Here is a 27,051-nt window from a genome sequence, read left to right as displayed (position 1 = left end):
ACTGGATATTTATCTTCCATTTCACTGAATCGCTCTCTCTCTCTCTCTCCTCAGCCGTTGTAATGTTCTGTTATCTTCTATTGCAGGGACAGACGTGTGCCGTGAGGAGAAGCAGTTGAGACGGTGAACCGGTGGAGCAGCATGCAGTATTAAACACAACACATATAAGGCACATGGTGCCGAGTGAGTTCTGTTTCATTCGTTTTCACAAGCATTTCAAAAGGTATTTAAAAATAAAAAAGGAGCTGTGTTCTCAGGCTAATTCAACCTCAAAGTGAATAGTCCAAAGAGTTAGCAGATAAGGGAGCCCATGAGCATACCTGACGGGAAGTCATTTTTCCAGAAGCTCCCCAGGGTCCGCTGGAGCCTTCTTGCACTTGCTCTGCCGACGTGCTCCTCCCTGGAGACCCGCCAGGCAGCAAGTCAGTGGTGGGAAGCTTCTCGCCTGCCGTGCCAGCCTCACACTGGGGCACTTCCTGCAGCCTCGGGGGTGAATCACGCACGTCTTGTGAGGACACGCCAGCTGGCACTTGTTTGCTGTCCTTGACAGTTACCAGTGTTTCTTGTCTGGTTGTAACCACCGTTGCTCCGGGTCGGACGGCGTCTCGATCGGGTGGGCGGACCATGGTGGCGGTGAGCTGCCTTTCTGCTCTTGTGTTAGCCGCATCCTTCTCTGGCTTAACATCTGCTGTGGAACATTCTGTAGACTCTTCAGCTGAGCTCATGGGAACCGGAGCAGAAGGCTTCTCAAATACTGGAGGGATCTCTTTAACAGAAGTTTGACTCTCCTTAACAGAACTCAAATAATGAGGGATACTTGAATCAACAGCATCCTGAATTGGAGTTTGTACTTCACTTACAGTCTCAATTTCGGGATTTGGGGTTCTTACTTGCACCTGTTGTGAGAAGGTTTCCACTATGGGTGTGGTCCTTTGAGCCACAGCAACCTGTGGACTCCTAGAGTCCAGTGAAGACTTGTGACCGCCAGGTTCTTTCTGGGTAGGAGGTTCTGGGGAACGTTGCGGATCCTTTCTTCTGGTTGGTGCAAGTTTATCTTCTTCCAAAACAGTGGGCTCAGTTGTTGCTGGGACCATCTCTGGAGTTGAAGATGGCTTCTGACTGTTGGGCTCTTCCTTCGTCTTCGTCAGCTCCGTGAAAGGAAGATCAGGGGGACGTTGCAGATCCTTTGACGTTCTTTTGGTTTGTGAAGGTTCAACTTTTTCCACAACAGTAATTTGGGTTGATGCAGTGAGAACATCTGGAGTTGAAAATGGCTTCTGAATCTGAGGTTCCTCCTTGTTTGTTTCAAGCTCTGTGGTGCTTTGTTCTGAGTAAACGTCTACACCCTCTGACCTCTGACTATCAGGCTCTTCTCTGGTCTTCGTCACCTCCGTGGTAGGAGGATCAGCAGAAAGTTTCAGATCCTTGGACTTTCTTTTGGTTGGTGTAAGTGTATCTTCTTTCACAGCAGTGGTTTCAGATGGTGATAGAACCATCTCTGAGGTTGAAGAAGTCTTCGGACTACCAGGCTCTTCCTTGGTCTTCGTCTGCTCCCTGGTTGGTGAGTGCTCTCCCTTTTCCACTAGATCTACTTGTGTTTTACAGGTGGACTTGTATTTGTCTTCTTGGGCTCTTTGGATACCTGTTTGAACACTTTCCATGCTCGCCTCCTTTCCTCTTGAGACTGATGTGCTGGCTTCCTTCTCCTGGCTGATCGGTAAACCGAGTTTCAGTACGCGCACTTCAGGGCCCATGGGGATTTTCTCCATCCTCAGAAAGCTTTCATGTAGACTTTGGGGTACATCTTGGACCCCCCGTCCCTTGAACTCTGCTCCATCCTGCGTAGCGCTCAGCGTTTCAGTCTGGCTTGCTTTACCCGTTTCTGTCTCATACAAGCTTATCTCTATCACTTCCGTCTCGTGTGGTTGCAACGGTTCAGAAGCAGCTGGTTTGAGTTGAGCAGAGTCACTTTGAGTCACGTTGTCTTGAAGTCCGCCACTAACGCGCTGCACCTTCACCGTGGTCACTTCCACTGCAGCTTTCTGTGTCATATCATCAGTTGTTGTGGCATCTTTGTCTTCTCTTTTGTTTTGGATAGTTCTTTGAACAACATCTATTCTTAGCTCTTTTGCTGTGGTGACGGATCCTTTTTCCTCCTTCCCCGCAGTCTGGATATCTAATTGTAGGATACACACTTCCGTATCTACGTGGAGCTTCTCAGTCGTCACAGATTCTTCATGAAAGCCCTTGTGTTCTGCAGCCTTCTCTGGCTGGACATCAGCAGAGGTCATATCTTTGTTTCCTCTTTGAACACCTTCACTCTGCATACTTGTTTCAAGTGGTCTAATTGCTTTTTCTCCGGTGAAGGATGCGTTTTCACCCTGGTCTGGACTTGGCTTGGATGAGCTTATTTCCTTCTCACTTCTAGGCACACTTTGTTCTTTTTGCTGATCTTGCTGTATCTCACATGTCTCCGTTGCACTAATCTCAGGCAAATCAAGGACAAGATATCTCCTCTGGACTGTGTTTTCTGATACCATTGCTATGTAGTCCGACAGCTCACTAGGCTCGGGGGAGAGAGGACGTTGCATTTTAGGCGCTGTACTTGTAGTCAGGGAATTAGCTTCTCCTGTGGCCTCTTCATGTAAAACTTCAGGCTCGGACTCAGAACCTGGATGTTCAGCCATGGTTTGAAGATCAGGCTCACCTTTGGTTAGGGACGATGTGCTGGCAGGTTCTGTGAAAGTTTCAAGAGCCTTTGACTTTCCTTTGGTTGGTGAAAGCTCTCCCCTTTCCGCTGCAGGAACTTTAGTTGTTGCTGTGAACACCTCTGGAGTTGAAGATGGAAGCTGGCTCTCAGCTTCTTCCTTTGTCTTTGCCAGCTCTGTGGAAGCTTGTACTGCGGAGAGTTTTTGATCATTTGGTCTCCTTTTGGTTGGTGAAAGCTCTCCCCTTTCCACTGCAGGAACTTCAGTTCTTGCTGGGAACACCTCTGGAGTTGAAGATGGAAGCTGGCTCTCAGCTTCTTCCTTTGTATGTGGAAGCTCTGTAGAAGCATGTTCTGGGGAGAGTTTAAGACCCTTTGGCTTCTTTTTAGGCGGGGAGAGCTGTTCAGGCTCCTTCAACTCAGAACCTGGATGTTCAGCCATGGTTTGACGACCAGGCTCACCTTTGGTTTGGGACGATGTGCTAGCAGGTTCTGTGAAAGGTTCAAGAGCCTTTGACTTTACTGTGGTTGGTGAAAGCTCTCCCTTTTCAACAACAGTTTCTTTAGTTGTTGCTTTCCCCACTTCTGGAGTTGGAAATGGCTTTTGAAGGTGAGGTTCTGCCTTTGCCTTCTCTTCTGGGGAGACTTTCAATCCCTTCAGTTTTCCTTTTGACTCGGGAGCAGCTCCAGTTGTTCCTTTGATTAACTCTTGAGTTGAAGTTTGCTGTTCCCTGGTCTTTGTGAGGTCTTTGGGAGCCGCTTTGGGAGAACGGTTTACTCCCTTTGACTTTCTTTTGGTTGGTGAAGGCTCTACTTTTCCCACAGCAGTTTTATCAGTTGGCTCCTGGACCACATCTGGAGGTGAAGAATTTTTTTCGGGCTCCACATCTGGGGATCTTTGGGTAACTGTCTCGGAAGTTGTAGGCGCTGTACTTGTAGTCGGGGAATTGGCTTCTCCTGGGGCCTCTTCATGTAAAACTTCCGGCTCCTCGGACTCAGAACCTGGATGTTCAGCCATGGTTTGACGATCAGGCTCACCTTTGGTTTGGGACGATGTGCTAGCAGGTTCTGTGAAAGTTTCAAGAGCCTTTGACTTTCCTTTGGTTGGTGAAAGCTCTCCCTTTTCCACAGCAGTTTCTTTAGTTGTTGCTTCACCCACCTCTGGAGTTGAAGATGGAGTCTGGCTCTCAGCTTCTTCCTTTGTCTTTGCCAGCTCTGTGGAAGCTTGTACTGCGGAGAGTTTTTGATCATTTAGTCTCCTTTTGGTTGGTGAAAGCTCTCCCTTTTCCACTGCAGGAACTTCAGTTCTTGCTGTGAACACCTCTGGAGTTAAAGATGGAAGCTGACTCTCAGCTTCTTCCTTTCTCTTTGGCAGCTCTGTAGAAGCAGGTTCTGGGGAGAGTTTAAGACCCTTTGGCTTCCCTTTGGGCTGGGAGAGCTTTTCAGGCTCCTTGGATTCAGAACCTGGATGTTCAGCCATGGTTTGACGATCAGGCTCACCTTTGGTTTGGGACGATGTGCTAGCAGGTTCTGTGAAAGTTTCAAGAGCCTTTGACTTTCCTTTGGTTGGTGAAAGCTCTCCCTTTTCCACAACAGTTTCTTTAGTTGTTGCTTTGCCCACTTCTGGAGTTGAAGATGGGGTCTGGCTCTCAGCTTCTTCCTTTGTCTCTGGCAGCTCTGTGGAAGCTTGTACTGTGGAGAGTTTTTGATCATTTGGTCTCCTTTTGGTTGGTGAAAGCTCTCCCTTTTCCACAACAGTTTCTTTAGTTGTTGCTTTGCCCACTTCTGGAGTTGAAAATGGCTTTTGAAGGTGAGGTTCTGCCTTTGCCTTCTCTTCTGGGGAGACTTTCAATCCCTTCAATTTAGTTGGTGAAAGTTTTCCTTTTGACTCGGGAGCAGCTCCAGTTGTTCCTTTGATTAACTCTTGAGTTGAATGTTGCTGTTCCTTGGTCTTTGTGAGGTCTTTGGTAGCCGCTTTGGGAGAACGGTTTACTCCCTTTGACTTTCTTTTGGTTGGTGAAGGCTCTCCTTTTCCCACAGCAGTTTTATCAGTTGGCTCCTGGACCACATCTGGAGTTGAAGACATTTTTTCGGGCCCCACATCTGGGGATCTTTGGGTAACTGTCTCGGAAGTTGTGGAAAGGTTCCCATTCGTTGACTTTCTTCTGGTTGGCACAAGTTTTGCTTCTGCCTTAACAACACTATTATTTCGTTCACTGGAACTCAAGGAAGAGTTTTGACCTTCAGGTTGCTTTTTCTGAGGTGCCTCGGGGGGGTCAGCTAGTGTATGGGGGGGTTCTGTAATCTTCGACTTTCTCTTGGGTGGTAGAAGCTTACCTTGTTCAACTACAGCAGTTTGGGCGTGCCCTTGAGCAAATTCTGGGCTTGCGGGGTCATTGTCGGGTTCTGCTTCTGCTTCCTTTGGCTCCACACCAGTAATTGCACCGAGGGGAGACGTTGGCTCTGAGGCTGTGGGAACCTCGAGGCCCTTTGATTTCCTTGTGGGGGCTGTTAGAGTTTCATTCGGCTCTCCGGAGCTCGATGTAGGCTTCTGACGTCCAGGCTCTTGTACAGTTGCTGCCACCTCATCGGCAGATTTTTCTGCGGAGAGTTTTTGAGCCTTTGGTCTCCTTTGGGGGGAGGGGGGCTCTTCTTTTTCCATGACAGTTTCTTTACTTGTTGCTTTGCCCACCTCTGGAGTTGAAGATGGAGTCTGGCTCTCAGCTTCTTCCTTTGTCTTTGGCAGCCCTGTGGAAGCTTGCACTCCGCAGAGTTTTTGTGCCTTTGGTCTCCTTTTGGGGGGGGAAGGCTCTTCTTTTTCCATGACAGTTTCTTTAGTTGTTGCTGTGACCACCTCGTGAGTTGAAGATCTCTTGGTCTTTGTCAGCTCAGTGGAAGCAAGTTCTTCGGGGAGGTTTTTAGTCTTTAACTTGCTTTTGGTTGGCGAGAGTTTACCTTCTGCCTTGACAGCTTTTCCTACAGTCTCAACTTGCTGTGTGAGCGACTTCGGGTCGTTTGTCACAGTCTCAAATGGTTCAGATTCATCGAGAGTAGTTCCCCGGGGACCGGGTGACCCTTCGGGGGTAACAGTAACAGGGGGGTTCACCATTTGGGGCTCCACCGAAGCCTTGGAGGGCTCTTTGTTTGTCTTGGACTTTCTCCTGGAAGGTACGGGTGTAGTTTTGTCACCAACAGCAGGAGCAGACTGCTCAAAAACCTTTTTGATCAGGACCGACTGCTCAATGGCACCAACCGAGTCTCCAGCGACTGCTTCCACTGTCTTTGATGTTTTAGCCTCAATTTGCAGCTCAGACAAAACCGACAATCGATCCTCAATAGTGTTTTCTGTTGAGGGAGTGTTTTTTTGTAGCTTGACCTGATGCTTTTTCTCAGGTGAGTGCTTGCTTTTGCGTGGCGGTGCCACCACAGATGTCTTTTTTTCCTTTGGATTCCCAGGAGTCGGCTGTTTAGTCCTGACATCAAGTTCCTCGAATGAAAGAGTCAAAGCGGCATTAATTACAACAGAGCTACTTAACTCTTTGTTAATTCTAACACTTAATGGATTCCATATGAGAGAGGTGCTGATTGAAATACCTTTAAGCTCTGGTTGAGAGAAGCCTCGTGCTTGTCTGCTTCTCTGAGTGTCTCTGAACCTTCGCTCAGCAGCTTCTCAGACAAGACGCTCATCAAACATTCTGTTAGAAACGGCTGATGGGAAAGCGCCTCCCTCAGGCTGGTCCGCAGCTTCTCCCCTTCCTCTAACGTCGCCTAACAGGAAAAAAGGGTTTGTGTGTTGAATGTCATAACGTTTATTGCACTTTAATAAATGAGCATTAATAATCCTGCAATAAAGTCAAAATGTACCAACTCTCTGAGGGGCATAGAAAGAATGAATTACACTATTTATATGTAAAAGCATTAAAAGAGAGAAACCTGCAGAGAGGAAACGGACTGCGACGGTGTGATGGAGGTCCATTCCTGCAGGGCGTGAAGGCCGTCCATCAGACAGCGAGCTGCGTTTGTAGAGCAGGTGTCCTTATGCTCACTCAGCCTGCACTTTAGACTGTGCACACAAATAAATGACATTTATTCTACATACCACCTTCTGCATAGTATCTACATGCATTATACTAGATGACTTACACTTGAAGACAGGATACAATGTACTTTTTTTCTGCATAAAAACACAAAACAAATTGTAGCACTTAATGGCTCTTATCTACAGCAAGTCGTAAATCAGCTTATTTGATGAAATTGAACTTTCTTGTTCTTCTGAGTTTGTTTCCATTCAAATGCACTTATTTTAAGTCACTTTGGAAAAAAGCGTCAGCTAAATGACACGTAATGTAATGAAACGGTGCAAAAGGAAGAAGACCTCACAGACAGATTAACAAATACATAGACACAAAAACTTATTTATGTATGTCTGTATCCAGTAGAAGTCTAATTGCTGAGCCCGAGAAGCAGGCATCAGATGACATGACATGGTTGGATGTTTCAAACAGGTCACAATTCGGAACTCTGTTTCCATGTCATTGATCAAGCAGAATGATCTGCTGAGGCATGTTTCTGGAATGTCAGAATAATTGGAAACTAAATTGAACTAGAAGGAAGCCAGCTGAGGATTTGTGGTTCAGAAGGCTACATAAAGTCTAAAAAGCCTCAGTGGTGAAGTGGGCAGATGTTACCGCGTGTCATGTGACCCAGTGCGGTTTGCGTTGTATCCGACTCTTTGTTGTTTAGAACTTGAGCGAAACACAAATGTATGAATCAAACGGACCGTGGCACCTAATTAGTTAGTTAGTGGACGAGTCATTGGTGAGATATGGTACCTGTCGTGTTGCTGGCACAGGGACTTCACCAAAGTCAGAATCTCTGTTGGCAGCTCATCAGCAGCAGGTGTGGCCTCTACTTCCTGGTGAAGGTCCTGAACCCTCACGCCCAGATCCTTCAGTGACTTCTCACAGTTCTAACAGGAGAGAGACTTCAGTGATACGGAGATGCAACATGGCAGCAGTTTGACATTTACACGTCTGATCACATGTAGGTCTGCAGATCAGGATAACTGCAGCAGTAACAACCTGCAGGCTGTGCCAGTGCTGCTGCAGCTGAGCGATGTTGTTCTGATGCTCGCTGTAGCCCAGCGCCTGATCCAGAGAACGCAGCTCCCACTGCAGGGCGCCGCCTCGCTCCTTCAGCCCCCCGGACCGCCGCGCCAGCTGATCGTCCAGCTCCTCCATCCGCGCCTCGCAGGCCTTCAGCCGCTCCCTCACCTGCTGCTCCGAGGTGGCACACAGGTCGTGGAGATGGCCGACCTCCAGGGTGAGGGCGTCCCGACCCCCGGGGGTGCAGAGGCTCAGCAGACGGTCTCTGCTGGAGTCCAGCTCCTCCATCTCTCGCTGCTCCCGGTCCGCCGTCTGGAGCAAGGCCTGGTCCCAGCAGAACCGGGTGTTTAGAATGCAGGAAGAACGATCCTTAAAAAGAGCTTCTTTCTGTCGTACTTAAAGTAGCAGCAAAGATTCGAAGGGGTTCCAAACTGGCTCCTCTCAAGAATCCAACCAACGATGTGTGTGTGTGTGTGTGTGTGTGTGTGTTTCATCATCGCACCTTCAGGGTGTTGACAGCGTTGTGCAGACCCTGTCGGTCCTGGGGGGGAGGACCTCCCTCTCCTTTGACGTGCTCCCTCAGCCAGTCCTGGGCCGCCTGGTGCTGCTCCACCAGCTGGGTGCACCGCCTCTCCGTGTGGATGCCTTGCTCGAGGGCCGCTACCGCCTCCTGAGAACAACAGCAGGCGCGTCACGAGGGAGACACCCGACTGATGGTTAAACATTTTAAGAAGGGAGGCTGAAGGAACACAGTGAGATAACAGATAATAACAGTGGGCCCATAATTACAAAGTGGCCACTACGAGGTGTAAACGATGGGCACACGATGAATTGAAAACACGTCATGCTTTACAGATGTTTTCCTTCTGAACTCACGGTGAGCTCTTTGAGCAGAGGGGGGATGGACTCCTCCCCGGAGGCCCAGGACGGATCCGACCAGTAGGGTTCCTGTGTGGTCTCAGACAGCTCGGCAGCCTGCAGGAGTTCACAGGGATTTTAAAGTCGGTGGGCGACTCGGCCGGAGAACACGCGTCCCGTTCCCCACATTCGCGAGCCTTGAAACGCTCTGAGGTTACCTCAGTGCGGAGGGCCGAGAGGACGGGGGCCGTGGCCGCGCTCCGGTCCAGCAGCGCCCGGGCCTGCTCCACCGCCTGCCTGCGCTCCCCCAGGCCCGGCCAGGGGAAGACTCGCGGCAGAGCGGAGGTCTGCTTCCGGATGTCGGCCAGACGGGTCTGGATCTGGCCTCGCTGGTACTCACAGGACACCATGCGCTCCACCACGCCCTTCAGCTCCCTGGTGGGGGGGTCGGGAGAGTCACAGTTAACTCATGCGGGGGTCGGGTTGGTCCAACGATCCAAACCATGTCCCAAACGTCGCCGCTAAGCGGCGCACTTGACTCAACACATAACGAGACAAAGAGACTGAGAGCGCAGCGACTCACATTTCCACGTCTCGACTTCTCGCCTCATTAATCCAACACAGTGTATTTATCTCCCCCCACCGCCCAAGAAAGGATCTCCCTCCGGCTTAAAAGAACAGCTTCGGGCACCTCTGCGTCTCCTCGGCGGCCTGCAGCAGCGTCCTCCACTGCTGCTCGGCGTCCGCCAGCGTGCGCTCCACCTCCTGCTTCCTGTCGGCCTGCAGGTCGCTCTGCTCGCGCAGGCCCCCAGCCCGCCGGCTCAGCTCCATCACCTGGGCCTCGCCCTTGGACTTGGAGCTCAGGATGGCCTACAGACACAGAAAGACGATTCATCTCTCAGCCTGTTGGAATGTGATGTGTTTTTGCGATGAAACAATGTTTAGCCACCCAGAGTTAACACGTAGATCTTAAAGCGGTCGTACTTGCGCCGCGGTCAGCCGCTCCTCTATCTGAGCCCGGCTGCCCCGGGAGCCGCTCCCCTTGGACTGGGCCTGCTGCTGCAGCTTGGTGACCCAGGTCCTGGTGCACCCCGCTTTGGCGCGGAACGCCTCCAGCTCCCTGGACAGCGAGTAGTGGACCTCGGCCTTCTTCAGGGTCCTCTCGGCGGTCTGCAGGACCGTCCTCCACTGCTCCTCCGAGTCCCTCAGTGCCTGCTGGGCCTCCTCCTGGTCCGACAGACTCTGGCTCTGTCGCCTCAGCTCGCTCAGCTTGGAGTCTCCCTCGGCCTTTTGGCTCAGGATAGTCTGAGGATCCAGACAAAAATATATATATATATATATAGTACTTTTTGTATATATATATTATAGATAAAGAGAAAAATTAGAGAAAAAGGTTGACTGCTGAAATTGGTTATTTCAGTTTTAAGTCAAGAGGATTTACCTTCAAGACCAAAACTCTTTTTACTGTAGAATGTTGTTGATTTTTGTTAGAAATGTCAGATCTAGTGACCAAAGATCACTGAAATGTGCTTCAGATATCTAAAGAAAATGGCAATAGCAGCTTGATTGTTGGTGGTTAAACATTAATATGTTCTGGATCAAACAGACCTGTGCTGTGCTGATTGTCTCCTCCGGATCACTCTGACTGTCCACAGAGACGAGCCTCTGCTCTTTGTCCTGCAGCCAGGCGCTGGTGTCGTCCCTCGCCGCCTCGTAGTCCTTCAGTTGGTCCTCCCGAGCCCGCTGCTTCTCGGCCTGATCCAGGACCTGTTTGGCGTCGTGCAGGACTCTCGTCCACTGCTCCTCGATGCCTTTTACTTTTTGCCGGACCTCCTGGTTCACGGATTCCTCGAGGTCGTGACCGCTCAAACTCTGGACTCGCGTCCTGAGCTGCTGGAGCTTAGAGTCTCCTTCACTTCTGGAGCTCAGGACGGTCTGGGGATGAGAGACGGCAGTCACAGTGAAAGTGAAGATCAACCTTTTGGTTCCACAATGTCGTCCGACTCTTCTCAGACGCTCTGTGGCACCAACAGCTCCCCGAGAGGTTTTAACACTCACCGAAGCACTGTTGTGTTCATGAAAACGAGCCATCAGCTCACCTGAGCAGTTTGCAGTCGCTCCTCAGCTTTGGTTCGGTTCTCCAGGGAGTCCAGCTGTTTTTGTAGGTCTGTCAGCCAGCTGCTGGCTTCCCGCTGCTGCGTCTCAAATGCACTCAGCTGAGGAGGAAGCCGTGCTTAAGATGATATATGTGATGGTTTAAAATGGATCTATTCAAAGCGCCCTTCACCAGCAAGGGGGGGTTTACTCATTGATGACTAAAGCATCTTTCTCTTACATCCGACGTCCTCCTCTGGACCTTCTGGCTGAGCTCAGCTGCTGCGGCGGCCTCCACCTGCTTAGCGGCCAGCAGGACCGTCCTCCACTGCTCCTCCGAGTCCCGGATGGTCTTCTGAACGTGGACCTTCCGGCCCTGGTCGACGTCCTGGTGGTCACAGAGACTCTGGCCCCGCCTCCTCAGGTTGTTCACCGCGCAGTCGCCCTCGGGTTTGCAGCTCAAGATGGTCTGCGAAGGAAACACGGCCGTTTCTTCGATGCAGTAGATTCAGTTAACAAGTTAACATCAAAAGTAGGAAATAGAGACGAATGGTCGGATGAAGAAGGAAGACCATCAATCACCAGTATTTCAACACTTCTTAGATCCAATTGTCTTGGAGGTCTTATATGTAACCTTTTCATGAAAGCCCCCCCTGGATGTCCTGTGTCCTCCAAGTGTTTCTACTGGTTTTAATGGGCTGAGATCTTTGAGAGGTGAAGATACTGAGACAGCGAGTAGGTACCGACCTGGGCGGAGAGGCGTCTCCCCTCGGGGGGAGTGTGGCCCCCCACGGCCTGCAGCTGCTGCTGTCGCGCTCTGACCCACGCCTGAGCGTTTTCGCTCTGCTTGTCGAAGTCGTCCGACAGCGCCCGCAGCTCCGCCCGCCCGGCGGCCTGCAGGACGCTCCTCCACTGCTGCTCCGCCTCCCCGACCAGCCGCTGGAGCTCCAGCTCCCGGCCCTCCGGCAGGCCTTCCCCCCGCGTCCTCAGGCGGAGCAGCTGGGCGTCCCCCTCGGGTTTGGAGTTGATGACGGCCTGAAAGGTGAAGAGCGGGAAACGGGGGCGTGAGAAGGATTTAGAAGCGGCGACTCGTCACCGGGCAACAGGAAGCCCGACACGACTTTGATGTGATACTTCAGCCACAGGAAAATACCAACGTAATCCTCTCATAACAGAAGCTCAATTTGACTTTCAATCCCTGACTCACCTGTGTGACCTTTAACCTTTCCTCCAACTGCATGTGACCACCGAGGGACGCCAGCTGCCGCCTCCGCTCTCCGATCCAGGAGCAGGTGCTTTCACTTTGGCTTTTGAAAGCGTCAAAGTCCTTTTCGGCGGCGGCGGCGGCGGCGCGGCTCTCCGTCGCGTCGAAGCTGCCCTCGGCGCGCTGCGGCGCCCCCCCGCTCTGCTGCCCCGCCCCCCCGCTCTGCTGCCCCGCCTCTCCTACCGCGTCCTGGACATCTGGGGTCTCGCTGTCGTCACGCAGACTCGGGGATCGTCGCCTCAGATCCTGGAGCTTTGTGTCTCCGTCAGGTTTGGAGCTCGGAGCGGCCTGAGGGGAGCGCACGCCGCTTTAGGAGGCCGCGCCTCTATCCTCTCAAACCACGCCTCTATGAGACCATGTGAACATTTCCACCCACCATGCACTTCACCTTGCGATGCACATTTTGAACTCACTTGTGTCGGGACGTCTTGGTCGGAGGAGAGAACCTGTGTGTCCCTGAGACACTCCTCCGCCGTCTGCAGAGACGTCCTCCACTGCTCCTCCGTCTGTCGGAGCGACTGCTGCACTTCCTGTTTCCTGCTCTTCTCCAGGTCCTCCTGCTCACACAGACTTTCACTTTGTCTCCTCAGGTCGTCCACTTTAGAGTCTCCCTCGGCTTTGGAGCTCAGGATGGCCTGGTGACGAAGAAGAAGAGGATGAAACATATCGGAGCGTCTGTGGACTGAAACGTGAAACACATCCCTCAACCAACGCCACTTCAGTTCATACGATACTTTTCTATCACACATTAAATGTGCCAATGTGACGCTGAGCAAGTCTAATCTCATCGATGTGTCACATTCATCGTTCTGCTTCATTCTAATTAATTTGTGACATCATCGTTTCATTCATTCAGCATTTTAAGGCCCCTGATTTGCTTGTTTACTTTAGTGTAATTGATTTATTCACCCTCGCCTTGCGTTTCCTCTCCTCTGCGCCAGGGGAGGCGAGGGGTCCAACCAGGTCCGCTATCCAGGTCCTGGTTCTGTCAGCCTGGCCCATGAACCGGTCCACCTCCCCCTTCAGCGCGCGCAGGGCGTCCGCCCGTCCCTGCAGCTTCCTGTAGCGCTGTATCAGGTTATCGCCGTCCTTCAGGACGCCGTCTGCTCGGACGCCTCGTCTGCGCACCGACGCCAAGAGGTCGGCGAGTCTCTCCGCTCGGGCGCTGAGGATTCAACGGAGTCCGACGTAGCCATATTTAGACGAGATGAACGGGAAACACCGGACCGAGTCAGAGTCAGAAAAGTGAGATAAAAGTGCGACTGAAAAAAGGTGATAAAAAAGGTGAGAATAATCACCTCTCATCCTGGAGGCCTTTGAGAAGAGGTTCGACCTCGTGTGACTCCACCGACTGCTTCTCTTTGTTCTGCAGCCACTCACGGAAGCTATCGTGTTGCTTCTGGAGACTGGAGACAAGACCAAAGGTCAGAGAAAACTCGACCGATCACACGTAACACAGAATGTTGTTGTATTTTTTGTCACCTGTTCAGGTCACTGAGGAGCGGCTCCAGTTGCTTCTGCCTGTCGTGGCAGTGCGTCCTGAAGGTGGCCACCTCCTTCTGCTGCTCCTTCAGCCAGTCGGTGAACTCGTGGAGCTGCTGTGGAGGAACCTGCCGGCCGCCTCTCTCCATCTGCTGCTTCAGCTGGTCCAGACGCCTCTCTGCATCCCTGGACTTCAAGAAACCCTGACGGGGCCAAGAGAGGAACCGTGAGGAGCCCATCCAGCATCCAGCAGCCCACCCAGCCATCAAGGTGCGACATCCACTCACAGCGAGCCTCTGCAGGGACGTGTCCACGTCCGCTCGGCTCTCGGGAGACTCAAAGCACTCGTTGACGGACAGCTGGGAGTCCTGGAACCATTCCTCAAACGACTGCCTCTCAGCTGGGAAAGACGGGACAGAATTAAGCCTGAGTATTTTACATGCACATTTATCGTATTTTTACAGTTAAATTATACTTATTATCACTACCACTTCACAATAATCTACCACGCTATTACATTTCATAATATGAATTAGGCACTCTGCTATAATCTATATCTTCGCACTTCATACATGTTGGATAAAGAGCTGCAATAATAGTTTCTCTTTGACTTTATAACAGGAGACATCCAGTCCACACCGACCTTGGACGACCTTGAGCAGGCCTTTGTCCCTCTCCTCCCTCTTCAGCTGGATCATGTCCCCGGTGCGGGACAAGGCCTCCTTCAGCCTGCTGCCGTCCTCGATCAGCGCCTCCAGCATGTCAGGACTGGCCACGCTGGAAACCAGAGCCACCTCCTTCAGCACGGCCTGCGCCTGCTCCTCCTGCGCCTCCAGGGCGCCACACTGCCGCTGCAGGACGGGACGGGTGGTTAAAGCAGCGAGTCGGAGGAAGGGAGTCCCGGGCCGAGGCGGCAGCCGTGTACCTGTAGCTGGTCCTGGAAGGTCGCGTGTGAGGCATCGACTCTGCTGACGGAGCCCTGGATGGTCTCCACAGCCGACTGGCACTCCTCGATCTTCTGCGCCAGGTGTTTCTTCACGGCCACCAGCTCCTCGAAGACGTCGGCGCAGTCGGCGAACAGCTCCTTCACCTGCTCCATCCTCTTCCTCAGCTGGGTTTCCGTCACCTGATGAAGACATTGTAAGAGCCGGGTTCCCAGCGAGCACATGTGGCGTGCATGTTGACCTGTAGACTCACCTGCAGCTCCAGCGGGGACTCGGGGCTCTGCAGCATCTCCTGGATCTCTACAGACTTCCTGTGGAAGTGGTCGATGTTCTCCTCGTTGACCTGGATCTCGTCCTACAAAGCAAAGAAGAACGTCCGTACGGATGACACGAAGGCGCCGAGCGGATCTCCATTAACCTCGAACATCCGAACCCACTGACAGGGACCCTGTAAGGGAATCTTACCCTCATGGCCAGAACCTGTTGTTCGTTGTGGAAGGGATGGCTCTCTGCGAACAGGGTAAGTTTAGCCCCCGCCCAGTCGTCCACCTCCCCCCCCAGCACCAGCTGCTTCTCCCACAGCTCCAGCCCCACCTGCAGGTTGTCCATGCAGGCATCTGTCTTCTCTGTCACCTGCAGGATCCCAAACAAGACCCAATTCGCAACTTTGACTTTTCATTCTGATTCTGATCTCAGAGCGATGGGATTCACTATAAAGAGTCATCACAGTTCCAATGAAGCAGACGTTCTTTACAAGTAGAGTGAGATGTGTCTTGTGTATCAAGCATTTAAAGTACACTATCTACATGTTCCATTTCTAGGGGTAGGAGCTCACGTCCAGCCAGTTGTCCACCAGTGTGTCGGCCTCGGCCTCAAAGGGCGTCTCGCTGCAGTCTGGGAACGTCTTCAGGTGGGACTGCAGCTGCCTGCACACTTCCCTCATCTCCTCCATGTGCTCCCCAACAACTCCGAGCTCCTCCTTGGAGTCACGGACCTGCATGCGCACACACATGTTTTAGCATGTTTCATGTCAGCATGTTTACCTTCCTCCCGATGTGCAGCGATGGGGACTTGACCTCGGCCCTGAGCCCCGTGTGTCTCCATGCTTGCGTACTGACCCTGGCGATTCTTCTCTGCAGGTTGTCCTTGCTCAGGTAGGAAGCCTGGTCGCCGATGGTCTGTTCCGCTTTCTGCACCGTGCTGCTCATCTGACTGCGGCAGCTGTGGAACGTCTTCAGAAGCTCCAGCAGGATGCTGCACTGCTTCTTACTGCCAGAGGGAGGGAAGGAGGGAGGGAGAGGACCTTAAGGGGGCTTTCAGCTTCTTCATAGCTTTATCCATTGGTACACAGTTCATTCGACTGAGCAGAGCACTTTCTATCTCTCCACTCTCACCCACCTGTCAGAATAAGCTCTCTGGGTCTCCTTCCACTGAGCCTCCAGCTCCTGGAGGAGGTGCTCTCCTCCCCCCTGTTCCTCCTGAAGTTCCCGGAGGTTCTGGAGCTCTGCACGCTGAGCCTGCAGCTGACTCTCCAAATCCGACAGGGCCCGAAGCCTGGACGATATTACATTACAATACATTACATATATCACCATCCAGATTTAACTCTTTATTCGTCTTAAATGTGGCCGGTGGAAAAGGGATCCACACAAGAGAGGCGAATCAGCTGATGGACACACGAATAAATACTAGCTTTGGGTGTGTAAAACAAATAGTTGACACATGCATACATACACAGGATAGAATAAACCCCCACAACCCCCTCATCCGTTCCTTACCTGTAAAAACCATTTAAACAAAATGTATAAAGATACAATTGAATAGTTGTGTATGCTGTAAAATACAGTTCACAGAAAGCTTGTGTGTTGTCGCATCAGCATGAAGACGCACAACACACACCTGTGCTGCACAGCAGGTGCGGTGGGCTCCTTCAGGCCTCGTTTCTCGATGGCGTCCTGCAGCTTCCTCAGCTCCCCCAGCAGCGCCCTCTTCCTCAGGCCCAGCGATTGGCCCTGCGTCTCCTTCTGGAGGCCCCTCTGCTGGCCGGCCAGCCCGCCGTCCGCCTCCTGCAGCCTCGCCAGCAGCGCCGTCACCATGTCCAGGCAGGAGGCCGGCACGCCGTCCCTGGTGACCGTCAGCCGGGCGCCCTGCAGGAGCACGTCCAGCTGAGGCGCCTTTTCCTTCAGACTGCCGACGCTCTGCCTGATCAGGGCCAGCTTGGAGCGGCAGTCCTGCAGCACGGCGGCGTCGCTGCAGGGGGCGCCCTGGACCCCGGAGATGTCCTCGTCCACAGTGCGCAGAGACATGAGGAAGCGGTCCAGGGCGCGGCCGGCCGCCTCGCTCTTCCGGACCTGCTGTCGGAGGTGATCCAGGCTGGCCCTGTGAGTCTCCACCTCGCGGGACAGAGGCCGGCAGTCTCTGGGGTCCAGATCGCTGGATTCAGGGTCCAGGCGGGCCAGCTGGTCCAGCTCGCTCTGGATGTTGTCATCCAGCTCCTGACGATTAGAACACAGCGCAGCGTGAGATGAGGTCGCTGCTGAGGTCACAAGCGCAAAGGTTCATGTCCTGGTGATTTTCTCCCTTTCTTTATTTCATCAACTTTCAGACAAAAACAAATCTGTCTTTACAACAGCTTCTGCTTCCCGTGTAGTAGTGACAGTAACTCCCTTAATAAGATCCATTACTGCATACAGTCCGTACCTTGATGTCTTTCAGGATGTTGCTGTTGGCCAGGGTGAAGGCGGTGATGTCTTTGGGCTGCCTCAGGTAGCGGTCCAGGCGGTCGGTGAAGTCCACCATGTGGTTCTCGGTGGAGTCGATCTGTCTGAGGGCGGCGCCCAGCGAGCTGCCCCTCCTCTGGAGCGAGGACTGTTGGCCGCGCCACTGCTCCTGCAGCGCCGCCTTCTCCTGCTCCAGACCGGGGACGCTCACCTGGGAGCTGGAATATTCAGACCACAAGGACTCCGTCTCCTGCCTCAAAAACTGGGAAAGAGGGAGGTCAACTCAGATTACTGTGACGTCATGGAGACTTACAGAATGACTCCACTTCTCTCTGGATTTATTCCCTCGGTAAACATTGTAAACATGAGTTTATGGTCTCAGTCTCTAGTTTCAAGTCTTCTTCAATGCAGCATGATGTTCATTTAGTGAATGCTGGTCCATGTAGAGTCAAACACACCATAAAGCGGGGGACGCTTTAGGGCGGGGCTACAGCGTAGCAGTGTTTTTAGCATGCTTATGAACGGTTAACATCACTCACAGCTGACCTTGGTGACCAAGCTAAAATGCAAGATGGCGGCGGCCAAAAGGCCAAAGTCTGGACTTCATAACGTCCGTCCTCAGTCAGGGGGTTTACAGACGCTTTCAAAGAGGACCAGATTTAATAATGTGAAGATGCCCACGAGCCAACAGTCCCTTCTGACATCCTTTAACCAACAAATATCTGCAAATAATATATAATTTTTATCGTTGCAATTACCTTATTTTTCAAATGGCAATGAAGCCAAATGTACGGCAGGCGTGAACAAGCCGAAAAACACAATTTAGCCTTTCATTCATATCCAAGAGTCAGAAGAGGTGGAACAAACTATATGGAAAACCTTAAACCTCCATGACGTTAATGAATATCTTTATCTCATGATCATTTTAAACAGGAGTCATTAGTAACGCTTGCTGTTGTCTGTTGAAGGAGGAATTGCATTTTAAAGTCAGGGCTGAGAATGAAGCTGCGTATGAAATCACACCTGGGCCGGACCCCCCCGGTCTGTACATCGATAAGCTGTACCTGTATTTCCTGGAGGCGCGTATGCAGCCCTTTCAGAGAGACGGAGTCATGGGGGACATCCTTGATGCTCTGCTGGTTTTTAGCCAGTTGGGCTTGCAGAGACCTCTTACACATCTCATATCTGGTTAAAAACAAACAAAGACAACTAGTCACTAATGGCTGAATAGAATGACCTTCTTACATTAATGAGAAAGGCATTGCATCTTCTGCCGTGTTGTCAAAGCTCGCTGTACCTTTCTAAAGTCTCCTTTGTGGTGACGTCTTCCTCTGTAGACACCTGCTTTTCAACGCTCCCCTCCACAGAAACACTCTTTGTGGTCACTGGAAGCACCTGAAGAAAGAGTGAGAGCATGCTTTCTGTTTAAAGGGCATATATGCAGATAACATGGAGATACAGGAACAGTAACTGGAGCTAAACTAAATGCTTAGTTTCAGTGGGAGAGAATCAAACCTCAGCTGAGACCTGAGGTTTGTCACTTGGTCTTGTAGCCTTTTGTGTGCTCACATCCTCACTGAAGGCAACAGCACTCCTGTGAAACAGATGGGAGGGGAAACATTTCCGTTGTTTCCTTTATCTGCTGCATTATAAACATCCGCAAGGAGCTTTAGAAGCTTAAAGGACTTCATGACCCACAAATCCCAAATAACAGATGACAATGTCGAGAAGACAAGTTTAACAGGTGTTCTTAACATCACATTGTCTTAGGGCAAGACAAACACCATGAGACGATGGCGGACACGGGGCGTCTCAGTAGAGGCAGAAGAGGCTTCTTGAGAAGGCAACGTCTCACCTGGCATCGGGGAGCGGTGCGTCTTGGTCTCCACTGAAGCGCCTCTGGATGGCAGCCAGCCTGGTCTCACACTCCCTGAGCTGCGTCTGGGCCAGGCGGTGAGCGTCCTCGGGGCTCAGGGTGTCACACAGCTCCTCCAGGGCCTCGAGGTGCTGCCCCGCCTGGGCAAAGCTCCCCTCGGCTGAGAAACAGGCCTGGGACAAAGACGGTGAGTAAACGGGATAAAGGCTGGATTAAAGTCAGATGAGAAACAGACTAGAAATGTATACTTGCTTTGAGAGCATCTAATGTGACAGACTCATTGAAGTTTAACACACACAAACTGAAGTAAACCCCCAGATTCCAGCAGCCAACAGATGTGCTGCACATCAAGCAACAGAACGCTCTTTTCATTTTCAACTGAACTTATTCGATGAATAAACTCACTATGTAGCAAACAGAGGCTGAGAGTTTATTTAGATGTATTTGGTTTGTTTGTCGAGCAAAGAATCTGTAAGCACACCCTCAAAGAGCAACCAGAAGGATGTGATATGAATTACCCAGAGTCCTCCGAGGCATGCCAGAGAGAAGAGGGAAGAGGGTTAGTTAGGCAGATAGAACCGGCAGCGGCCTCCACCAGAGCACAGGAGTGTGGCTCCAGGAGTTGGTCTACCTGCGCTGGGTTTTCTAAGCGGGAGCTTAAGAGCGCCTCACACTGCAGGGCAGCTTTGTTAAAGTCTTTCCGTATTACTTCAAAACGTAATTGTTGCAAAAAGCCTGAGATCTCAGCTCTCACAGCCTGGGAGATGAAATAAAAATGAATGAGAAATAAAAAGAAATGATGTTAGGACATATTACTCAAATATGTAATACACAAAGGCTTCATCATATTAAAGCTGACAGCCGTTCATAATTCACCTGCACAAGCAATTACATTTCATTTCACCTCAAAGAACACGATTACGCCTCATTAGAACCACGAAGGATTCCCTATTGAGAGTCAATTCAGTCCTACCTCCCACTGATTCCTCACAGCCTGGGTGAAGAACTCCATGTCTCTGAGCTGTGGGGGGGTACAAAAGGCCTCCATGCCCTCGGCTGCTCTCAAGAACTCCTCCAGCAGCTCCGGGTCCAGGGTCTTCAGAGTCTCCTGAGGGGAGAGAATTGGTATGACTAATCGTCCAAAAGAAGGCAGCCAAACCTCCAATGAAAAACCGTTTATAATCTGGAATGTGAGAATCACCTCTTTCACTGACGCCTGCTCGGCTGAAATACACTTGTCTTTAAAAACGTTGATGGTTTCCAAGATGTGCTCCTGCAGACAGTGCTTGGCCTCCTCAAAGCCATTTCTGGCCAAAGCCTGGGCCTTGGCGTAAGCCTCTGTGTAGGCCCGGGGGGGCGCCTGGGCCAGGGGGGGCGGTTTAATGCACAGCTCTGGTGTCTCAGCCAGAGGCAGCACAGTGAGCTGGGAGAGGGGACTGGTTTGGGGAGCCTTAGACTGCGGGGCCGTCTGGGCCTTGGGTGGTGTGGGGGGTTGAGCCTGAGGTTGGGAGGGTGGTGGTTTGGGTGGAGTTGAGGACTGAGGATCCACTAGCGGTGCTGTTTGGGCCGGTGGTTTAGGTTGGGGGGGTGGTTGAACTGGCACCTGTGGCCCAGGTAACGGTTGCGGCAGTGATTGGGACTTGGGGCGGGTTGCTGACTGGACCTTAGCCAGAGTTTGGGACTGGATTCCTGGTTGTGGTGCTGACTGGGCTGGATTCCTGGGTTGTGGAAGTGGATGCTGAGTGTGGACCTTTGCTTGAACCGATGACTGCGTCTGGATGTCTGCTTGGGCCTGCGGTTGGAGTTGAGGCTGAGGAGCACGGAGAGGATGGGCTTGAGTAGGTGGTTGCGATGGAGGAGGTATTTGAGGCTGCATCTGAGGATGACGGTGCGTTTGATGCTGAATCTGAGGCTGAGGTGGAGGCGAGGCCTGAACCCACGTCTGTTGCCGAGCGTGGCCTTGCTGGGTCTGGGTATGAAACACATTGTGAGCACTCATCTGAGATTGTTGTTGTATGCTGCTCAGGGCCCCTGTTTGAGCCCAGGATTGGCTTTGTGCTTGCATTTGAGGCTGACTATAAAATTGCCCGGTTTGAGAATAAACGGGGGGGGCGACCTGCGGTCCTCGCTGGGGCCCGGATTGGGGCCACTGCTGCCGAGTGTGAACTGTTGGATAAGCCTGAGACTGGGGCGCTTGGCCTATTTGCTGAGGGCATAGATGAGGAATTGGATGCCTCTGCTGGCCAATGGCTTGGATTTGTGGCTCAGGTCTGTTCGTCCATTGCTGGGATTGGGACTGACCTTGGGACTGACCTTGGGACTGACCTTGGGAGTAAAGTGGAGCTTGAGCTGTAGCCTGCAGATGCTGAATAAACATTGGTGACGAGCCTTTAACTTGAGTCCAAGCAGGAATTTGGCCCTGAGAAGTATGACCTGGGTGCTGCATCTCTGGCTGAGGATGAGAACCCCGCTGCTGGACTACAAGTTGGGCCTGAGTTTGAGCCTGGACCGTGGACTGGGTTTGAATAAGCCCATGTGTTGGTGTATTCTGGGAGGGGGGTATGACAGTGCCCCATGACTCTGTATGGCTACGAAGCTGAACGTGGGATGGCACAGGAGGCTGAACCTGGCCCTGCAGGGGAGCCTGCACGGGGGCAGAAGGTCCGACCTGGGCCCATGTCTGCACAGAAACAGCGGGGCCGTGGGCCTGAACCTGTGGCTGCATAGAGGGCTGGGGTCCGGCTGTGGCACGGGACTTGGACTGAGTCTGAACCTGGTGCTGGGACATTGACTGTGTCTTCGTGGGGCCGTGGGGCTGTGGAAGAACTTGTGTCTGGGACTGACCCTGGCGCGCTACGGTTTGGGACTTTTTTTCCAGTTGCTGAAGAGCTTGTTTTTGCTGCTGAGGATTCTCTTTTTGTTGCCGATCTTCTCTCAACTGTTGTTGTGGCTGCTCAGAGACCTTTGCATGTTCCTCAGGCGGTGGCCTGGCAGTTGCTGTGTGCTGTGGACCAACCTGAACTGCTCTGTCTGACTGTGGCTGAGTCTGTGTAATTGTCTCCGGAGTAGAAACCTGTTCTGGAGTTTGGTGCTCTCCTGATACTGGCTTCTGCAGCCAGGGCCGGTTCTTCATCGCCTGAGTCTTTCTGCTTTGAAGCCCCTGGGAGATAACATCTTGTTTCTTCACATGTGGTCGTTGAAGCGACTTCTGCTCCGGGCACTCTGAGGTCAGTTTGTCGGTTACCACCTGCTGTTGAACTTGGTATTGATTCATTTCCACCACTTGCACCGGTTCAGCTTCCTGTTGCAGCTGTTTTTCCTTCTGGATGTTACGCTGCTCTGGGTTCTGTTTCACGTCCTGGTCCCGGCTCTGCTGGTGCTGCTGTTGTTGTCCCGTGGTCTCTATCCAGGCTTGAATGTGGCCCTCTGGTGGGGTTTTTGTCTGGCTCACAGCCTGTGCGTAGGAATATGGCATTGGAGGAGAAGCCACCGTTCTGTCTCTGTATTCCTGCACCACTATTTTTGGCATTAAGGTTTCACGAGACTCAACTGGGTTCATTCTGGGCTGCTGAGGGTCCGCCTGCCTCAGATGTTGAGGCTTTTCTTTAGTCTGTTTAACGATCTTTGATGGAGGGGACCCTTGTGGAGGGCTTCTGCTTCTGTCTCTTCTGGCTCCCAGGCTGCTCAGCATGCCTACAGCTTCCTGTTGTAAACACACACACACACACACACACACATTAGAAAGGCTGCGACTGTTTTCACTGCTGCGGCCTACGGCCAAACTAAATGGCTCAGCCAATTTAAAAGGATCAAACTGGCCTGCGACTGTGCGACAGCGGCTCGAACTCGGTCCCGCATGGCGGCGGCGTGGAGGTACTGGATGGGAGAGTTCTTCTGACTCGTCACTACCATCACCTGCAGGTCCTGCTCCTCTGTGACCACCTGACCCTCCAGCTGCAGCCCACGCGAAATCAGGACCTGGAGGACCAAATGGGTTGAACCAACGTTTCTTCATGCTTTGATTGATTCACAGTAAAAGAGATGTGGATGGACAGCAGATGGTCTTACCCTGGCTCGAGGGTCCTGACCCCGCTGCTGCTGTTGTTGCTGTCGCTCTGCGGCCCTCAGCAGCTGGTAGAGCTCCCGTGCCTCAGTCTCCCAGTAAAGGAGTTCAGCCAGGCGACTGTCCAGCCCCGACACACTGTGCTGCAGCTCTGCACACACCTGCTCTGCCTCAAACAGGGTGTGCATCACCTGGGGACATCAAGGGGACGGAGGGGAAGTTGACTATTAAAACAGGGGGGGGGCAACGATAACAACGTGAGTGCTAATGAAGTCGGCTGCATGATGGAAGTCTTAAAAGGAAAGAAATCATTCAGACCTCCGGTACAGCAAGCTTCAGCCTCACTAAGTGATCAGCTGGGCATTCTTGGGAGGGGGCCAGAGCCTCCGGATCCACTTCCTTTATCCTACTCATTATGAACTAAAGGAAAGAAAGAAAACATCAGGGCATTTAAAGTGACATTTTATTAAAACGGCAATGTTTTGGTCACATCTGGGACTCGTACAGCGACTGCCGTCCAACATGGCTGCGTGTCTCCAGCCATCCATCGGTCCTACCTGTACTCTCTTTCTGTAGGTGCGTAAGGGGGCTGCCGTGGCCTCCAGAGGCTCTTTAAGAAGTACGGTGGCCTCTTGGATCAGCGCTTGGAGGTCCTGGGATCTGCTCCGGACATCAGCACTGGGCTCTGCCGCGCTGTCCTGGAAACAGGCCAACAAGCAAACAATCAGGCAACAAGAACGGCTGACAGCGGACGATTACAACGGGACAGTCACAGCTTCAATTCCAAAGGTCTGAGACACGGAATCGCTTGAGAGCATAAAAACGGCACGCACGTCTGCAAAGAAACGATTAAATTAATTACAGGAAATGAATCGCGAACAAAGCGTCGAGTCGACCAGGTTTTGCCGGTTCCGCCACTTACGAGTGCGTTCGTCTTGACGAACTCGGCCCAGAGCAGGTTGAGTCTGCGCAGCTCCTCTGCCAGGCTCCTGCTGGTCTGAGGGTCCGTGGACTCCATCAGGAAGTTCCCCATCTCGTTGAGGTGGGCCTGTCGGGAGCCCCACTCCGCCATGCACTCAGGCGTCACCTTCACAAACAACACCCATCTTGAGTCATGGCGCCTCCGAATGAGCCCTGAGACACAGATGTTGCCGGCTGGCCTTCTGCACCAGGTGCTCCTGCTACGAACCGACCGGCACAGCATCTCACCTCCGGTCCGCGGGTGGCGGAGCCCTGCTCCATCCAGGCCTGCAGGGAGCTCAGGCAGTCGCTGTACGAGTCCCAGGCAAACAGGACGCGCCCCATGGCGCTCTTGGCCGTGGTCACGTCCTCCAGAGCCCCGGCCGTGTCCTCCTCCAGCTGCTTCACCTGCTGGCTGACGTGCTGGTAGTCTGCAGCTGAGGAGCGACGGGAACAAATTCACTGCATCCGGAAAAAACCAGAGTTCCACTAACAGCCCGGATCCAACTTACCGAGGGCAGATTTGCTGGAATATTTCTCGGAGACCTGCTTCAGTTTGTGGAGAGACGCTTCCAGCAGAGACGGAAGCTCCTGTGTTTTCACCACATCCTGTTTTGTAAGAAACAAAAGACTTAATACGGTGAAAGCCCATAATCATGTCAGATTTAGCATCAAAATAAAAATAAAGTCTCCTGCGGTACACAGAGCTCGGGCACGGATATTAAACACATTGAGCGGCAAGATATATTAATACTATTATTCATTCATGTTCATTTTCACCTACACTGGAGCTGACGAACCATCACCCGAAATCCCAAAACCTGTTTGCTCCAAACTACGGCCGCTGAACAACCGGGGCCACTCACATGCCACTCCTGCAGCAACACGCGCACCCCCTCCGGGGAGAAGGCCGGCCTCTTCCAGACCCGCAGCCTGCTCCTCATCTGCCCCAGCAGATCCAGAACGCTGTGGCGCTGCTCCCAGTACTCCAGCTTGATCCCGTGGTACTTAGCGGTCACTCTCACGCCGGTGAACCTGAACGGCAAAACCATCAAACGACAAACTCGGAAAGGTTGTAAACGCAACGCTTTGACACACGCAGAAATGAACAAACTCTCACCTCCTCTTTAGTTCTTCCATCTTGTCGGCAGGAACCATCATGTTTCCATCCTCGTCCAAGTTCTGGAAGTTCTGGAAGGTCCTCACATGCTGCGGCATCTCCTCCAGGCAGACCTACGGAGCGGCGAGCGCGTTCACGGTGCGTATTCATGGTTGGTGTACTACAGAACCACTGCGGCCCATCGAGGTCGCCATTCTAAAAGGAGTAAATGTGCGCAGGAACAGGCTTCTGGGCCAGTGTCCAGTATTATGTCAGCCCCACCTTGAGGAGCGCCTGCCGCTCCCTGGCGTCGGCGGCGGCCCGGCCGTGGTCCTGCGGGTCGCCCTCCTCCTCGGCCAGAGCCTTCTCCGTCTTCAGCAGCCAGCCGGCCACCGAGTCCAGGGGGGCCGGCAGGCTGGAGTCCAGCTCCACCTTGTACTCACGGAGCTGCAGGGGAACAGAGAACGACGTTCGAAAGGACGGAGGCATGTGTGTAGCTGCTTGTACGGTAAAAGGGAATGAAGACATTTCAGGTTTTTATATTCTTTTTAGAATAACTGCACTGGATGGTGCATATGAGATATCGGAAAAGAAAACTAGACTAAACCACATAAAAACTCAGTTCAACGTCTGAATGTCGAGGTTTTTAAAAAGACCTGAGACCTTTTCGGTGAGCGAGTCCCACGCCTCTCGCAGAGCTCGCTGCTCTTCGCTCAGTTGCGGCGTTCGCCTCATCGCCGTCAGCAGCGGCATGATGGGACGCCGCTGCTCATTGAAGGACACCAGAAAGGTCTGAAACACCTGCGAGACGGAAGAGGAAAGATTCAACGTTTGCCAGATTTCCAGAATCCGCTCCTCTTTGCAGGACATTTAATAGGTGGTTAAGGCTTGATGTGAAAACAGGACGGGTAAATATGGCGTTATGGTTAAAAAGAACGACGAGGCGTCTGCAGAAATTAAGTCTTTATTATAATAAAGACTGAACTTTATTAATGCGCCAGAGTTTCATTAAGATAACTAGATAAAGAGTTAGAATAGAAATGAAACATAGTAACCAGTGCAAAATTAAACACACTATCAATAAGCATGAGAAACCCACGTGGTATCTCTCGGAGTAGCTCTCCCCCTCCGTGGAGTCCCATCCCTCCAGCAGCTCGTCGTAGGCCTGAACCAGCCAGCAGGTCACTTCCTGTGCCTTTCGAGTGGGCGTGGCCTGGAGAAGTGGACAGCAGCATCTTTTAAGTTTTGAGCATCATATGCATATATATATATATATATATATATATATATATATATATATATATATGCATATAATATGAGCAGATGTGTTTCTCAAAACAACTTCGTCAAACGCTTTCCCAGAGTCCTTTGCGCTGCGCATGTCTTTCCTTTATCAGGAGGAACATCTCTAAATGTCCTCTGAGGGGTTAAAGTTGGGGCAAAGGAGCCTGAGTGTCACGGGTCACATCTCCTCAGGTGCTCCGCCCCCTGTGACTCATGGGCCGGCCGGCGGGCGAGCGGAGGTATGCGCTGCATTCGGCACGTGGGAGGCGGAGCAAACACTCCCTCCATGTGGCTTTGGGAAACAGGGCAAACCAGTTCGAATTCCGATTATCAGCCGTGATTTTAACCGCCATGTGATTTATGGCCGTCAGCGGTGAAATAAAAAAATCTAATTAGAAGCCAACAAGCCGCGGGGTCGAGGGAAGCAAGGAGGGAGAAACACCCACAAAGAAAGAAGTGCGAAGCTATTGCGAGGTGAAGATCGGCACACGGGTACCTGTCGCAGAGGGGAGGCAGAGATGGCAGGAGTGTAGTGGACGGGCAGGTTGATGGGAGACGGACTTTTAGGAAGACTCAGGTGTGTCTGGAAGAGAAG

At 52.1% G+C, this 27,051-nt stretch overlaps 2 protein-coding genes and 1 long non-coding RNA gene across 13 annotated transcripts in view; 1 reads left to right on the top strand and 2 right to left on the bottom strand.

Annotated features, from left to right (window-relative positions):
• syne2b (spectrin repeat containing, nuclear envelope 2b) overlaps window positions 1-22,741 on the bottom strand; it is a 67,605-nt gene extending 44,864 nt beyond the window's left edge. For 5 of the 7 annotated variants that reach the window (XM_078089211.1, XM_078089208.1, XM_078089212.1 and 2 more), the window contains exons 1-36: window positions 20,252-22,741; window positions 20,024-20,158; window positions 19,682-19,807; window positions 19,030-19,223; window positions 18,690-18,768; window positions 18,472-18,569; window positions 18,239-18,359; window positions 17,155-17,436; window positions 16,354-16,949; window positions 15,853-16,008; window positions 15,573-15,723; window positions 15,290-15,448; window positions 14,920-15,087; window positions 14,708-14,809; window positions 14,436-14,636; window positions 14,154-14,361; window positions 13,798-13,910; window positions 13,511-13,713; window positions 13,327-13,434; window positions 12,938-13,193; window positions 12,442-12,663; window positions 11,972-12,316; window positions 11,512-11,799; window positions 11,006-11,233; window positions 10,770-10,886; window positions 10,279-10,605; window positions 9,655-9,975; window positions 9,362-9,540; window positions 8,889-9,105; window positions 8,689-8,787; window positions 8,315-8,482; window positions 7,789-8,136; window positions 7,540-7,676; window positions 6,641-6,770; window positions 6,302-6,475; window positions 321-6,194 (exon numbers count right to left, since the gene is read on the bottom strand). In XM_078089211.1, the coding sequence (XP_077945337.1) occupies window positions 321-6,194; window positions 6,302-6,475; window positions 6,641-6,770; window positions 7,540-7,676; window positions 7,789-8,136; window positions 8,315-8,482; window positions 8,689-8,787; window positions 8,889-9,105; window positions 9,362-9,540; window positions 9,655-9,975; window positions 10,279-10,605; window positions 10,770-10,886; window positions 11,006-11,233; window positions 11,512-11,799; window positions 11,972-12,316; window positions 12,442-12,663; window positions 12,938-13,193; window positions 13,327-13,434; window positions 13,511-13,713; window positions 13,798-13,910; window positions 14,154-14,361; window positions 14,436-14,636; window positions 14,708-14,809; window positions 14,920-15,087; window positions 15,290-15,448; window positions 15,573-15,723; window positions 15,853-16,008; window positions 16,354-16,949; window positions 17,155-17,436; window positions 18,239-18,359; window positions 18,472-18,569; window positions 18,690-18,768; window positions 19,030-19,223; window positions 19,682-19,807; window positions 20,024-20,158; window positions 20,252-22,741 (15,120 nt within the window). The remainder of the gene's footprint in view (window positions 1-320; window positions 6,195-6,301; window positions 6,476-6,640; window positions 6,771-7,539; window positions 7,677-7,788; window positions 8,137-8,314; window positions 8,483-8,688; window positions 8,788-8,888; window positions 9,106-9,361; window positions 9,541-9,654; window positions 9,976-10,278; window positions 10,606-10,769; window positions 10,887-11,005; window positions 11,234-11,511; window positions 11,800-11,971; window positions 12,317-12,441; window positions 12,664-12,937; window positions 13,194-13,326; window positions 13,435-13,510; window positions 13,714-13,797; window positions 13,911-14,153; window positions 14,362-14,435; window positions 14,637-14,707; window positions 14,810-14,919; window positions 15,088-15,289; window positions 15,449-15,572; window positions 15,724-15,852; window positions 16,009-16,353; window positions 16,950-17,154; window positions 17,437-18,238; window positions 18,360-18,471; window positions 18,570-18,689; window positions 18,769-19,029; window positions 19,224-19,681; window positions 19,808-20,023; window positions 20,159-20,251) is intronic. The other 2 variants (XM_078089210.1, XM_078089214.1) reach the window with 2 other exon arrangements.
• Window positions 13,189-25,544, top strand: LOC144388384 (uncharacterized). 2 transcript variants are annotated; one of them, XR_013452727.1, is made up of 8 exons: window positions 13,189-13,312; window positions 13,519-13,780; window positions 14,132-14,974; window positions 15,276-15,364; window positions 15,594-17,022; window positions 17,170-17,523; window positions 18,945-25,331; window positions 25,412-25,542. It is a non-coding gene; the product is annotated as an uncharacterized LOC144388384 (long non-coding RNA). The 2 variants fall into 2 exon arrangements; XR_013452728.1 differs by lacking the exon at window positions 13,189-13,312 and having other exon boundaries at window positions 13,641-13,780; window positions 25,418-25,544.
• Window positions 22,822-27,051, bottom strand: part of LOC144388383 (nesprin-2-like) — a 61,402-nt gene continuing 57,172 nt past the window's right edge. For 3 of the 4 annotated variants that reach the window (XM_078089215.1, XM_078089216.1, XM_078089217.1), the window contains 13 exons: window positions 26,953-27,039; window positions 26,272-26,385; window positions 25,836-25,973; window positions 25,455-25,619; window positions 25,194-25,306; window positions 24,940-25,108; window positions 24,586-24,682; window positions 24,323-24,510; window positions 24,036-24,200; window positions 23,671-23,811; window positions 23,432-23,533; window positions 23,119-23,304; window positions 22,822-23,028 (listed from right to left, as the gene is read on the bottom strand). In XM_078089215.1, coding sequence (XP_077945341.1) covers window positions 22,822-23,028; window positions 23,119-23,304; window positions 23,432-23,533; window positions 23,671-23,811; window positions 24,036-24,200; window positions 24,323-24,510; window positions 24,586-24,682; window positions 24,940-25,108; window positions 25,194-25,306; window positions 25,455-25,619; window positions 25,836-25,973; window positions 26,272-26,385; window positions 26,953-27,039 — 1,872 coding nt within the window. The remainder of the gene's footprint in view (window positions 23,029-23,118; window positions 23,305-23,431; window positions 23,534-23,670; window positions 23,812-24,035; window positions 24,201-24,322; window positions 24,511-24,585; window positions 24,683-24,939; window positions 25,109-25,193; window positions 25,307-25,454; window positions 25,620-25,835; window positions 25,974-26,271; window positions 26,386-26,952; window positions 27,040-27,051) is intronic. The other variant, XM_078089218.1, reaches the window with a different exon arrangement.

This window comes from Gasterosteus aculeatus, chromosome 15 (genome assembly GCF_964276395.1).
Source record: "Gasterosteus aculeatus chromosome 15, fGasAcu3.hap1.1, whole genome shotgun sequence".
Classification (NCBI taxonomy): domain Eukaryota; kingdom Metazoa; phylum Chordata; class Actinopteri; order Perciformes; family Gasterosteidae; genus Gasterosteus; species Gasterosteus aculeatus.
Note: the sequence above shows the minus strand (reverse complement) of the source record. Positions and strands in the feature narration are given on the sequence as shown.